Source organism: Oncorhynchus mykiss, chromosome 3 (assembly GCF_013265735.2).
Source record: "Oncorhynchus mykiss isolate Arlee chromosome 3, USDA_OmykA_1.1, whole genome shotgun sequence".
Lineage (NCBI taxonomy): Eukaryota > Metazoa > Chordata > Actinopteri > Salmoniformes > Salmonidae > Oncorhynchus > Oncorhynchus mykiss.
In genome coordinates, this window is record NC_048567.1 from 42,114,502 (window position 1) to 42,128,692 (window position 14,191).

The following is a 14,191-nucleotide window of genomic DNA, read 5'->3' on the forward strand; positions in this document are numbered from 1 at the left end:
AAAGTAACTAACTTTGACCTTCCGGATAGCCTGAGTGCACTTATTTCTCATCTGCCTGAACGAGAGCCAGTTAGCCTGAGTATGCGTATGCCGAGCCTTTCACCAAATGGAATTATTGAGGTGGAGTAACTCTGCCAGATCATGGTCGAACCAGGGGCTGAACCTGTTTTTTTCCCCTCTCTGACAGAGGGAATCAAGCTGATTCTATACCAATGTACAGATGCTAGGTCATGCAGGAAGGCTTGCTCATTAATGTTTTCTAGCAAGTCTCTATAACAAATCAGGACAGGTAATTTCACTGAGCAGCCATTATGAGCACAGGCTGTAAAATCAAATTGTTTGGGGACAGACTTTGTTTAGACAACCGAGCACTGAAGGTGTTCCTTGGTCAAGATTGCCTCTCCACCACCTTTGGAAGATCTGTCTTGCCGAAGAAGGTTATAACCAGAAACATTAACTTCAGTGTTCAAAACACTTTCTTAATTGGGGCTAGCAACAGTAGATGGTCCAGGGTGCACATAAACATTTCCAGATATCATAAGCAGTAATACAATCAGGGCACGGCAGAGGACAGGGAGTGTTAATGGTCTATGAAATTTGAATGTGCATCAGATGGCAATAAGATCATATTGTACAGAAATTTCATCAGGTAACATGAATTAAAAGCCAGCGAGAGGTGGTTAGAATAGGATGGGAGTCCCGAGTGTGGGAACAAACAGCTTGTCCCATGGTTGGGTAAACAAGCAAGTTCATAGTTAACAAAGCACACAGGAGTCGTGAAGCAAATAGTATTAAGCAGAATAAAAAATATATAACGACTTGGGGTTAGCCATTGTAAGTTCAGAGTCACTTGCCCCAACAAGATAACTTGAGAGAGTAGTTTGGGTCCAGTAGGCTATAAAAGTATGTGATTTGAAATAAATAAATAGTAGGCCTATACTAGTTAATTAAGGTGTTTGAGTAAGATCACATAATAAGCTTCACAAGTTAATTAGCCTACCTAAAATCCTGATCAGTCCAAAGTCTGCGGTGTGTGCGAGTGTGTGTGGTGGGGGTACCTGTACCAGACAGGGGGAGACAGGCCATGGCGGACGTTGAACAGATCGCCAGGTGGAATCCAAGCAGCAGGCAACGGGAGTAGGTGTCACACCCGCTTGGGAGATGCTTTTGTTGGGAGGCAGATTCCTTGAGGAAAATACCTGCTAGCTAGCTAACGTAGCTAGCAGGTCTCTGTCCACCATTTCTTTTCTCTTCCGTTTCGGGAAATGGTCCTTTACGACGTCCAAAAAAAAGTTGTCCTGTGGCTGTTTTATTTTGGAGATTGCAAGGAGGATATCTTTTGAGGTGATCAAAGCAACACTGTTTTTTCTTATTGAGGTAATTTACAATTGAAGTGTCCTGGTTGCATTTCAGTTCATAATATAGATTAATCAAAGGGGTACTGTATTGTAAAGACCTCTGCACAGAGGGGGCTTCAAATGCCTCTGCATTCGGGTGGGGGAGGCTGTGAAACTCTCCTGCCATTATTAGGCTTAAGGGCTTTGACGTCTCTCACTTCACACCTCAGTGCTAATTGAAGTTGTAGCCGGATCTGTTCTGTCTTAGCAAGCTTGGTAGCCTTATCTTAGCATTCAGTCCTTATAAAGTAAAATATATCATTGTAATTTATTCTTGGCTTTAAAAGTAGATTTCAGACTAAACATGACTCACTCCGTTGGTGTTTTCAGGTTTCTGTTGTGCTTCTTTTGTTGGTTGTTGGTTTGCCAGAGCATTAGCTGTATAGTCCTTGGAAATAAGAATCTTTGGTAGTAGGAATACTTCCATGTAATTTTGTTCAAAATCAAGTTGTAGGTTTGGAATTTTGATTTGGAGTGAAGGTTATTTTGTGGAGGGTATTATATAACTCTAAATCTGTTTTTAGACATGCTGAAAAATGTGGGAGCCCATCTGCTCATGCGCCAGGGCATTACAGACTAGTGCCAACGCTGATAAGTAGGCATCACACAAACTCAGCATTACACTATTGCTGTTCTAAGAGTGAAAACCCAGGTAAAAAGGCTCTTAATAATTTTATTGTTGTGATAAAAAAAAAATGTACAAATGAGCAGTGGAAAATACAAACATTTAAAGATGTTCGATCAGGTTAAAGTTTAGGCTTTTCATTTGTAAAACAAAGTTGTACAAATGAGCAGTGGAAAATACAAACATTCAGAGACTTGTCCCGAAGCAACCCTTGCGTTCTCTTGGCTGTGTGCTTAGGGTTGTTGTCCTGTTGGAAGGTGAACCTTTGTCCCAGTCGGAGGTACTGAGCTCTATGGAGCAGTTTAAGGACCTCTCTGTACTTTTCTCTGTTCATCTTCCCCTCGATCCTGACTAGTCTCCCAGTCCCTACCAATGAAAAACATCCCCACAGCATGATGCTGCCACCGCCGTGCTTCATCGTAGAGATGGTGCCAGGTTTCCTCTAGACGTAAGGCTTGGCATTTAGGCCAAACTGTTCAATCTTGGTTTCATCAGACCAGAGAATGTTGTTTCTCATGGTCTGAGAGTCCTTTAGGTGCCTTTTGGCAACTTCCAAATATTATATAATGTGCCTTTTACTGAGGAGGTTTCCATCTTGCCACTGCCACAAAGGCCTGATTGGTGGAGTGCTGCTGAGATGGTTGTCCTCCTGGAAGATTCTCCCAACTCCACAGATGAACTCTAGAGCTCTGTCAGAGTGACCATCGGGTTCTTGGTCACCTTCCTGACCAAGGCCCTTCTCCCCAGATTACTCAGTCTGGCATGGCAGCCATTAATAATGATGGATGCCACTGTGTTCTTGGGGGCCTTCAATGCTGCATACATTGTTTGGTACCCTTCTCTAGATCTGTGCCTCGACACAATCCTACATCGGACAATTGGCTGGGTTTTTGCTCTGACATGCACTGTCTACTGTGGGACCTTATATAGACAGGTGTGTGCCTTTCCAAATCATGTCCAATCAATTTAATTTACCACAGGTGGACCAATCAAGTTGTAGAAACAGCTCAAGGATGATCAGTGGAAACAGGATGCACCTGAGCTCAAATTTGAGTCTCATAGCAAAGGGTCTAAATATTTTCCAAGTGCAACAAAATTCTAAAAAAACATTTTTTTCCTTTGAAATATGGGGTATTGTGTGTAGATTGAGACATTTTTTATTTAATCCATTTTAGGATAAGGCTGTAACGTAACAAAATATGGAAAAAGTCAAGAGGTCTGAACACTTTCCGAATGGACTGTGTGTTTGGAGAAAATCAATACAGCACATTACTGAGTACCACTCTCCATATTTTCATGCATAGTGGTGGCTGTAATATTTTATGGGTACTCTTGTAATCGTTAAGGACTGGGAGTTTTTGAGGATAAAAAAGAAACGGAATGAAGCTAATCACATAAAAAATACTTGAAGGAAACCTCGTTCAGTCTGCTTTCCACAGACACTGGGAGATTAAGTCACCTTTCAACAGGACAATAGCCTAAGACACAAGGCCAAATCTACACTGGAGTTGTTTACCAAGAAGACAGTGAATGTACCGGAGTTGCCGAGTTCCAGTTTTGACTTAAATCTATGTGAAGACTTAAATGGTTGTCTGGCAATGATCAACATCAAATTTGACAGAGTTTGAAGAATTTAATGAATAATGGACATATATTGTACAGTCCAGTAGTGCATTAATCTTAGCGATTTACACTGAAAGACTGTGCAAGTCTTTGTTCCTGCTCTCCCCAGGGACAAGTTGAATATTGCAAAGCTGTTTGTTGAAGGTCTTAATTTCTCCACTAGATGGAGACAGTGTCCTTGTACAGTGCCTAGAGAAAGCATCCACATCCATTGACTCACTTTGTTTGGTTACAGCCTGAATTTAAAATTGATTAATTTGAGATTTTGTGTCACTGGCCTACACACAATATCCCATGATGTCAAAATGTAATTGTTTTTAGAAGTTTTTACAAATATATTGAATATGAAAAGTTTTTAACCCCTTTGTTATGGCAAGCCTAAATCCATTCAGGAGTAAACATTTGCTTAAGTCCCATAATAAGTTGCATGGACTCACTCTGTGTGCAATAATGATGTTTAACATGATTTTTAAACAACTACCTCATCTCTGTACCCCACACATACAATTATCTGTAACTATCTCAGATTCAACCACAAAGACCAGGGAGGTTTTCCAATTGTACTTATTGGTAGATAGGTAAAGCAAAAACACAGGCATTGAATATCCCTTTGAGCTTGGTGAAGCTATTAATTACACTTTGTTGTATCAATAACCCAGTCACTACACAAAATACAGGCGTCCTTCCTAACTCAGTTGCCGGAGAGGAAGGAAACTGCACATGCATTTAATACCATTTAAACCCTATGAAGGTTTATTCAGGTGGTAATAACTTTTGCCTTTCTTTCTGTCTTTCTTTCTTTTGTTTTCCAGACCAGGGTGGATCTAGAGGCGAGAAGGGCGACAGAGGAGAGAAAGGAGACAGAGGTCCTATTGGTTCAAAGGGAGATTCTGGTTCCGAGTCAGGCACACGAGGAGGGGCACGTGGAGAGAAGGTGCGGACTTATAGAATCAATCTTAAACTACTAAAATGCCTGACAACACATTTAAACAGTGGTCTATATATCAACGTTAGTACATCAAGTAGTTAGAATTCCATGAAACAACCATGGTTGGTCTAAAAACATTGTGGTGTGATCAAGGTGACAGCCCAAAATGTCTATTCAATTTAAATTTCTCTTCAACCATTGAAGTCTATTTATACAGCACCATTCATACACCAACAGCAGCTCAAACAGCTTAATATGCTCTAGGTGTATTAGACCCGGAGTTTAATATCCAGATAGTGAAGTGAATACAGAATATACTGTATGTATTCTTTCTTATGCATATATTCTCAATGCTCAATGTCACAACACTTGCTAGTGTGGAAGTATGTTTTTTGAAATAACTCATACAGGCCTGCATCCATACGTTTCATTGCTTTCCAACAAACTAAAATTGTATGGCAATTTGAAAATACACCTGAGTATTCAAAACATTAAGAAAACCTGCTCTTTCCATGACATAGACTGACCAGGTGAAAGCTATGATCCCTTACAGATGTCACTTGTTCTATCCACTTCAATGGAGATGCGTGCAACTCAATATTAGGAAGGTCTATGGTATACTCAAATGCTAACTTGTTCTTTTCTCTTGGGTGTGTTTTTTCCTGCAGGGAGTGCTTGGAGAAAAGGGAATGAAGGTATGTTCAAATGATCTATTCTTGTAACGTTGTGCTCCAAGTACTGTTGAATGCTTCTGCAAGTTTATTATTTGTCTGGACAAAGACGTTCAGGTCGAAACATTGCATAATATTGCACAAGCATTCGACAGAGATTGGAATTCTGTCTTTATCTATTTATCTATCAAAGTTTTCATACCTCATGATTTTTTCCACATTTTGTTGTTATAGACTGAATTTAAAATGGATTAAATTGTGATTTATTTTTGTCTCTGGCCTACATACAATACCCCATAATGGAAATGGTGAAATGCCTTGAGTCAATAAGTATTTAACCCTTTTGTTAACGCAAGCCTAAATTTCAGGAGTAAATGTGCTTAACGAGTCACATAATAATTAGCATTGACTCTGTATGCAATAGCAGTGTTTTTAGGACTACCTCATCTCTGTACCCCACACATACAATTACCAGGAAGGTTTTCATATGTCTTGCAAAAAACGGAACCTGTTGGTAGATGGGTAAATAATAAGAAAAAAAGCAGACATTGAATATCCTTTTAAGCATGGTGAAGTTATTAATTACACTTTGGATGGTGTATCAATACACCCAGACATTACAAAGATAAAGGCGTCCTTCCTAACTCACTTGCTGAGGAGGAAGGAAAGCGCTCAAGGATTTCACCATGAGGCCAATGGCGGAGCCATTTCTGCATAGTGCATTTTTAAGGAATGGGTAGTTTTACAGGATAAGAAAAGAAACTGAATGGAGCTAAGCACAAGCAAAATCCTAGTTCAGTCTGCTTTCCACCAGACACTTGGAGATGAATTCACCTTTCAGCAGGACAATAACCTAAAACACAAGGCCAAATCTGCACTGGAGTTGCTTACCAAGAATACAGTGAATGTTCCTCAGTGGCCGAGTTATAGTTATGACTTAAATCTACTTGAAAAGGTGATTCTAACATGTATTGACTCAGGGGTGTGAATACTTACGTGAATTGGCAAACATTCCTAAACATGTTTGCACTTTGTCGTTATGGGGTATTGTTTGTAAATGGGTCATAAAGAACATCTACTTCATCCATTTTGAATTCAGGCTGTAACAACAAAATGTGGAACAAGTCAAGGGGTATGAAAACTTTTTTTTGTACCTTGAATATGAAAGTTACTGGATGTGGGCCAACACTACCTTTTAAACTCCAAGTAAACACATAATAATGAATGGCACCCCAGATGCCTTGTTCATGTGCCAGTCTTTTGTCTTGTAACCAAAAAGCATTTTCTTGTCAGTCTCCCCCATAACTTTTTAAATAGCATCATTTATAATCAGTCAATGCACTTTGATCAAGATGGCGTGACTGAATGAAGCACTCTCCTCCCCCTGTACTTAAATATATTTCTCAGATTAGTGTAGACTCTATTAACTACTGTTATGGGATTGTCAAAGCCTTTCTGTTCAGTACATTTTAACTCGGTCATCCATTGCTTGATTTGGAAGCAAATTGCCTGTTTTTCACATCATATACAGTGGGGCAAAAAAGTATTTAGTCAGCCACCAATTGTGCAAGTTCTCCCACTTAAAAAGATGAGAGAGGCCTGTAATTTTCATCATAGGTACACTTCAACTATGACAGACAAAATGAGAAAAATAATCCAGAAAATCACATTGTAGGATTTTTAATAATAAGTATTTAATCACCTACAAACAAGCAAGATTTCTGGCTCTCACAGACCTGTAACTTCTTCTTTAAGAGGCTCCTCTGTCCGCCACTAGTTACCTGTATTAATGACACCTGTTTGAACTTGTTATCAGTATAAAAGACACCTGTCCACAACCTCAAACAGTCACACTCCAAACTCCACTATGGCCAAGACCAAAGAGCTGTCAAAGGACACCAGAAACAAAAGTGTAGACCTGCACCAGGCTGGGAAGACTGAATCTGCAATAGGTAAGCAGCTTGGTTTGAAGAAATCAACTGTGGGAGCAATTATTAGGAAATGGAAGACCACTGATAATCTCCCTCGATCTGGGGCTCCACGCAAGATCTCACCCCGTGGGGTCAAAATGATCACAAGAACGGTGAGCAAAAATCCCAGAACCACACGGTGAATGACCTGCAGAGAGCTGGGACCAAAGTAACAAAGCCTACCATCAGTAACACACTACGCCGCCAGGGACTCAAATCCTGCAGTGCCAGACGTGTCCCCCTGCTTAAGCCAGTACATGTCCAGGCCCATCTGAAGTTTGCTAGAGAGCATTTGGATGATCCAGATTGAGAGAATGTCATATGGTCAGATGAAACCAAAATATAACTTTTTGGTAAAAACTCAACTCGTCGTGTTTTGGAGGACAAAGAATGCAGAGTTGCATCCAAAGAACACCATACCTACTGTGAAGCATGGGGGTGGAAACAACATCCTTTGGGGCTGTTTTTCTGCAAAGAGACCAGGACGACTGATCCGTGTAAAGGAAAGAATGAATGGGGCCATGTATCGTGAGATTTTGAGTGAAAACCTCCTTCCATCAGCAAGGGTATTGAAGATGAAACGTGGCTGGGTCTTTCAGCATGACAATGATCCCATACACACCGCCCGGGCAACGAAGGAGTGGCTTCGTAAGAAGCATTTCAAGGTCCTGGAGGGGCCTAGCCAGTCTCCAGATCTCAACCCCATAGAAAATCTTTGGAGGGGGTTGAAAGTCCGTGTTGCCCAGCAACAGCCCCAAAACATCACTGCTCTAGAGGAGATCTGCATGAAGAAATGGGCCAAAATACCAGCAACAGTGTGTGAAAACCTTGTCAAACGTTTTCTGTAAGTCTTCACCTCTGTCGTTGCCAACAAAGGGTATATAACAAAGTATTGAGAAACTTTTGTTATTGACCAAATACTTATTTTCCACCATAATTTGCAAATAAATTCATTAAAAATCCTACAATGTGATTTTCTGGATTTTTTTTCTTCTCATTTTGTACCTAGTTGAAGTGTACCTATGATGATAAATTACAGGCCTCATCTTTTTAAGCGGGTGAACTTGCACAATTGGTGGCTGACTAAATACTTTTTTGCCCCACTGTATGTTGAAATTAATTCACCACCTGAACTGAGACAAATTGTCACTCCCTCTATCATCATCATTTTTTGGGAAAGTCACATTTACACAACATCTGGTACGTGTAGCATGAATTATAATGTGTAGCACGAATTATAATACACATAATGCTATGTACAACACATGCAATTTTATCTTAAAGTTGTTCCTGAAGCTAACATAATGGTTTTCTGTCTCCATACCAAGACGGTATTCTTTGGAAACAACATAGATGTATAACTTTTTGATTGTCCTGTTGTCTACGTAGGGAAAAGCAGGCTTTGGCTACCCCGGCTCGAAGGGTGACCCCGGCCCCGCTGGTCCCCCCGGACCACCCGGCCTCCCAGGGCCAGCAGCAGAGGTGGTATCACGTGGCGACGGCTCCGTGGTTCAGACGGTGGCAGGTCCAAGAGGACCAGCTGGGCCTGCTGGTGCCTCCGGCCCTGAGGGACCCGCAGGAGCTGACGGAGAGCCTGTGAGTTGGCTTCCGTTCCCATCCACCTCCATACCAGTAGAGCAGGGGTCAACCCCCATCATATTTTGCCCCCAAAAAGTATCCTCTTGTTTTATCATCAGGTGAATGATAATGGCAAGGAGAAGTACTCAATATTTTTATAGATTTGGTACATAGTTTTTCATTTTTTTGACTAACCCACATTAGTTTATAGCAGCTGTTTAGCTAGTTAAACAAAAGTTAGCCATGTGTTGGAACATTGTATATCCATATAACTAAAAGTGTGTTTATGCTGTTGTTGCTATCCATATTCTTAAACATTGGAGGGGGATCCACAAAAAAAATAATATACACTGAACAAAAATATAAATGCAACATGGAACAATTTTACTGAGTTACAGTTCATGTAAGGAAATTAATCCATAATCTATGGATTTCACATGACTGGGAATACAGATATGCATCTGTTGGTCACAGATACACTACACTGGCACCGTCATTAAAAACATTATAATAATACATTTTTCACCTTTATTTAACCATGTAGGCCAGTTGAGAACAAGTTCTCATTTACAACTGCGACCTGGCCAAGATAAAGCAAAGCAGTGCGACACAAACATCAGAGTTACACACGGGATAAACAAACGTACAGTCAATAACACAATAGAAAAATCTATATACAGTGTGTGCAAATGTAAGATTAGGGAGGTAAAGGCAATAAATCGGCCATAGTGGCGAAATAATTACAATTTAGCAATTAAACACTGGAGTGATAGATGGGCCAAAGATGAATGTGCAAGTAGAGATACTGGGGTGCAAAGGAGCAAAATAAATAAATAACAATATGGGGGTGAGGTAGTTGGGTGGGCTATTTACAGATGGACTGTGTACAGGTGCAATGATCGGTAAGTTGCTCTGACAGCTGATGCTTAAAGTTAGTGACTCCAGCTTCAGTGATTTTTGCAATTCGTTCCATTGGCAGCAGAGAACTAGAAGTGAAGGTGGCCAAAGGAGGAGTTGGCTTTGGGGATGACCAGTGAAATATACCTGCAGGAGCGCGTGCTACGGGTGGGTGCTGCTATGGTGACCAGTGAGCTGAGATAAGGCGGGGCTTTACCTAGCAAAGACTTATAGATGACCTGGTGCCAGTGGGTTTGGCAACGAATATGAAGCGAGGACCAGCCAATGAGAGCTTACAGGTTGCAGTGGTGGGTAGTATATGGGCCTTTGGTGACAAAACGGATGGCACTGTGATAGACTATATTCAATTTGCAGTGTAGAGTGTTTGAGGCTATTTTGTAAATTACATCGCCAAAGTCAAGGATCGGTAAGATCAGTTTTACTAGGGAATGTTTGGCAGCATGAGGGAAGGAGGCTTTGCTGCGAAATAGGAAGCCGATTCTAGATTTAATTTTGGATTGGAGATGTTTTAATGTGAGTCTGGAAGGAGAGTTTACAGTCTAACCAGACACCTAGGTATTTGTCATTGTCCACATATTCTAAGTCAGAACCGTCCAGAGTAGTGACGATAGACGGGCGGGCGGGTGCAGGCAGCGATCGGTGCAGGAGCATGAATTTAGTTTAACTTGCATTTAAGAGCAGTTGGAGGCCATGGAAGTGTGTGTTGTATGGCATTGAGTGTTGTATGGCATTGAAGCTCGTTTGGAGGTTAGTTTACAGTGTCCAAAGAAGGGCCAGAAGTATACAGAATGGTGTCGTCTGCGTAGAGGTGGATCAGACAATCACCAGCAGCAAGAGTGACATCATTGATGTATACAGAGAAAAGAGTCGGCCCGGGAATTGAACCCTGTGGCACACCCATAGAGACTGCCAGAGGTCCGGCCAACAGGTCCTCCGATTTGACACACTGAACTCTGTCTGAGAAGTAGTTGGTGAACCAGGCGAGGCAGTCATTTGAGAAACCAAGGCTGTTGAGTCTGCCAATAAGAATGTGGTGATTGACAGAGTCGAAAGCCTTGGCCAGGTTGATGAAGACGGCTGCACAGTATTGTGTTTTATCGATGGTTATGATATTGTGTAGGACCTTGAGCTTCGCTGACGTGCACCCATGACCAGCTCGGAAACCACATTGTATATCGGAGAAGGTATGGTGGGATTTGAAATGGTCTGTGATCTGTTTGTTAACTTGGCTTTCAAAGACTTTAGAAATGCAGGGTAGGAAAGATATAGGTCTGTAACAGTTTGGGTCTAGAGTGTCTCCCCCTTTGAAGAGGGGGATGACCGCGGAAAATTTCCAATCTTTAGGGATCTCAGACGATACAAAAGAGAGGTTGAACAGGCTAGTGATAGGGGCTGCAACAATTGCGGCAGATAATTTTAGAAAAAGAGGGTCCAGATTGTCTAACCCAGCTGATTTGTATGTGTCTAGATTTTGCAGCTCTTTCAGAACATCAGCTTTCTGGATTTGGGTGAAGGAGAAATGGGGGGTGCAGAGCTATTGGCCGGAGTAGGGGGGGTAGCCAGGTGGAAAGCATTGCCAGCCGTAGAAAAATGCTTTTTGAAATTCTCGATTATCGTAGGTTTATCAGTGGTGACAGTGTTTCCTAGCCTCAGTGCAGTGGGTAGCTGGGAGGAGGTGTTCTTATTCTCCATGGAATTTACAGTGTCCCAGAACTTTTTGGAGTTTGTGCTACAGGATGCAAATTTCTGTTTGAAAAGCTAGCTTTTGCTTTCCTAACTGCCTGTGTATATTGGTTCCTAATTTCCCTGAAAAGGGGGCTATTCGATACCAATGCAGTATGCCACATGATGTTTTTGTGCTGGTCAAAGGCAGCCAAGTCTGGAGTGATCCAAGGGCTATATCTGTTCTTAGTTCTACATTTTTTGATTGGGGCATGCTTATTTAAGATTGTAAGGAACGCACTTTTAAAGAATAACCAGGCATCCTCTACTGATGGAATGAGGTCAATATCCATCCAGGATACCTGGGCCAGGTCGATTAGAAAGGCCTGCTGGCTGACGTATTTTAGGGAGTGTTTGACAGTGATGAGGGGTGGTCGTTTGACCGCGGACCCATTACGGATGCAGGCAATGAGGCAGTGATCATTGAGATCCTGGTTGAAGACAGCAGAGGTGTTTTTAGAGTGCAGGTTAGTCAGGATGATATCTATGAGGGTGCCCGTGTTTAAAGATTTAGTGTTGTAGGGTAGGTTCCTTGATAATTTGTGTGAGATTGAGGGCAACTATCTTAGATTGTAGGATGTCCGGGGTGTTAAGCATATCCCAGTTTAGGCCACCTAACAGTACAAACTATACAAACTAAATGGGGGGTCAATTAATTCACATATGGTGTCCAGGGAAAAGCTGGGGGCTGAGGGGGGTCTATAACAAGCAGCAACAGTGAGAGACTTATTTCTGGAAAGGTGGATTTTTAAAAGTAGAAGCTCAAACTGTTTGGGACCTGGATAGCATGACAGAACTATGTCAGTAGATTGCAACTCCACCCCCTTTGGCAGTTCTATCGTGGGGATGGAAATGCCTTCCTAAGCCAGGATTCAGCCACTGCTAGGACATTAGGGTTGGCGGAATGTGCTAAAGCAGTGAATAAAGCAAACTTAGGGAGGAGGCTTCTGATAACATGTATGAAACCAAGGCTTTTACAGTTACAGGAGTCAACAAATGATAGCGCCTGGGGAATAGGAGTGGAACTGTGGGCTACAGGACCTGGGTTAACCTCTACATCACCAGAGGAACAGAGGAGGAGTAGGATAAGGGTACGGCTAAAGGCTATAAGAACTGGTCGTCTAGTGCGTTGGGGATAGAGAATAAAAGGAGCAGATTTCTGGGTGTGGTAGAATAGATTCAAGGCATAATGTAAGACAAGGATATGGTAGGATGTGAGTACAGTGGAGGTGAACCTTGTGTGATGATGAGAGAGGTTTTGTCTCTGGAGGCACCAGTTAAGCCAGGTGAGGTCTGCACGTGTGTGGGGTGGGACAAAAGAGCTATCTAAGTCATTTTGAGTGGGACTGAGGGCTCTACAGTGAAATAAAACAATAAGATCTAGCCAAGACAGCAGTAGACAAGGCATATTGACATTAGAGAGAGGCATATAGCAATCACAGGTGTTGATCAGGAGAGCTAAGACAACAACGGGTAAATGGCGATAAATGGACAGAACAGGTAAATTAAGTACATACAGAACCTGAGTTCGAGGCTGGGGCCAACAGGTAAACAAAATGAGGTACCGTGTTATTGAAACAGTCCAGGGGGCATCAGCTGTGTAGCCGAGTGATCATAGGGTCAAAAGAGCAGCAATAGGTGATTCCGGGTGCCGTTTGGTAGTCACTACTACGCTAGGCGAGCAGGGGACACAGCGTTCAGAAAAGCTAACGGGCCGGGGCTAGTAGACCACATCGGGCAATCACGTCGGCAGTCCAGTCGTGATGGATCAGCGGGGCTCCGTGTCGACAATAAAGGGTCCAATTGGCAAAGGAGGTATTGTCGCCCTCAAATTAGCTGGTATATGGGCCTAGCTTGAGGCTAGCTCAAGGCTAGCTGGTGCTTGCTTCGGGACAGAGGTGTTTTTAACAGTAGACACTCGTTTGCAGCCAACAGCTGCGATGATCCGGTGTAATGATCCAGAGCGGCAGGAATCCGGTGATATGGTAGAAAGAAGCAGTCAGATATGCTCTGGGTTGATATCGAGCTGTGCAGACTGTCAGGTGTTGTCTGAGCTAAAGCTGGCTGGTGAACGAGAGACTAGTACCTAGTTAGCTGGCTAGCTCCTGATGGAAGTTCCAGTTATAAGGAATAAAAATAGCAGATCCGTACCACATTGGGTGAGGCGGGTTGCAGGAAAGTATATTTAGTTGATAGAAAGTGAGATTAAGATATGTATGAAAAATAATGGCTATTTACACAGGATAAGACACAGAATAAAGACAAAGACAAATATACACATCCTGCTGCTACGCCATCTTGGTCTTTGTTATAAGATGCCTCCTTTTCAACAAGTCAGTTAGACAAATTTCTGCCATGCTAGAGCCCCCCCCCCCCCCCCCCCCCCCCCCGACAACTGCAAGTGCTGTTATTGTGAATTGGAAACCTCTAGGAGCAACAATGGCTCAGCCGCGAAGTGGTAGGCCACACAAGCTCACAGAATGGGACCGCAGAAGTGCATAGCGCACGACTGTCCTCAGATGCAACACTTACTACCGAGTTCCAAACTGCCTCTGGAAGCAACGTCAGCACACAAACTGTTTGTCGGGAGCTTCATGAAATGGGTTTCCATGGCGGAGCAGCCGCACGCAAGCCTAAGATCACCATGCGCAATGCCAAGCATCGGCTGTAGTGGTGTACAGTTCGCCGCCATTGGACTCTGGAGCAGTGAAAACGCGTTCTCTGTAGTGATGAATCACGCTTCACCATCTGGCAGTCCG

General features: G+C 42.6%; 1 protein-coding gene across 3 annotated transcripts in view; it reads left to right on the forward strand.

Annotated features, from left to right (window-relative positions):
- LOC110519975 (collagen alpha-1(XVIII) chain) overlaps nucleotides 1–14,191 on the forward strand; it is a 173,432-nt gene that overhangs the window by 127,247 nt on the left and 31,994 nt on the right. For all 3 annotated transcript variants that reach the window (XM_021596908.2, XM_021596906.2, XM_021596907.2), the window contains 3 exons: nucleotides 4,458–4,579; nucleotides 5,242–5,268; nucleotides 8,604–8,810. In XM_021596908.2, the coding sequence (XP_021452583.2) occupies nucleotides 4,458–4,579; nucleotides 5,242–5,268; nucleotides 8,604–8,810 (356 nt within the window). The remainder of the gene's footprint in view (nucleotides 1–4,457; nucleotides 4,580–5,241; nucleotides 5,269–8,603; nucleotides 8,811–14,191) is intronic.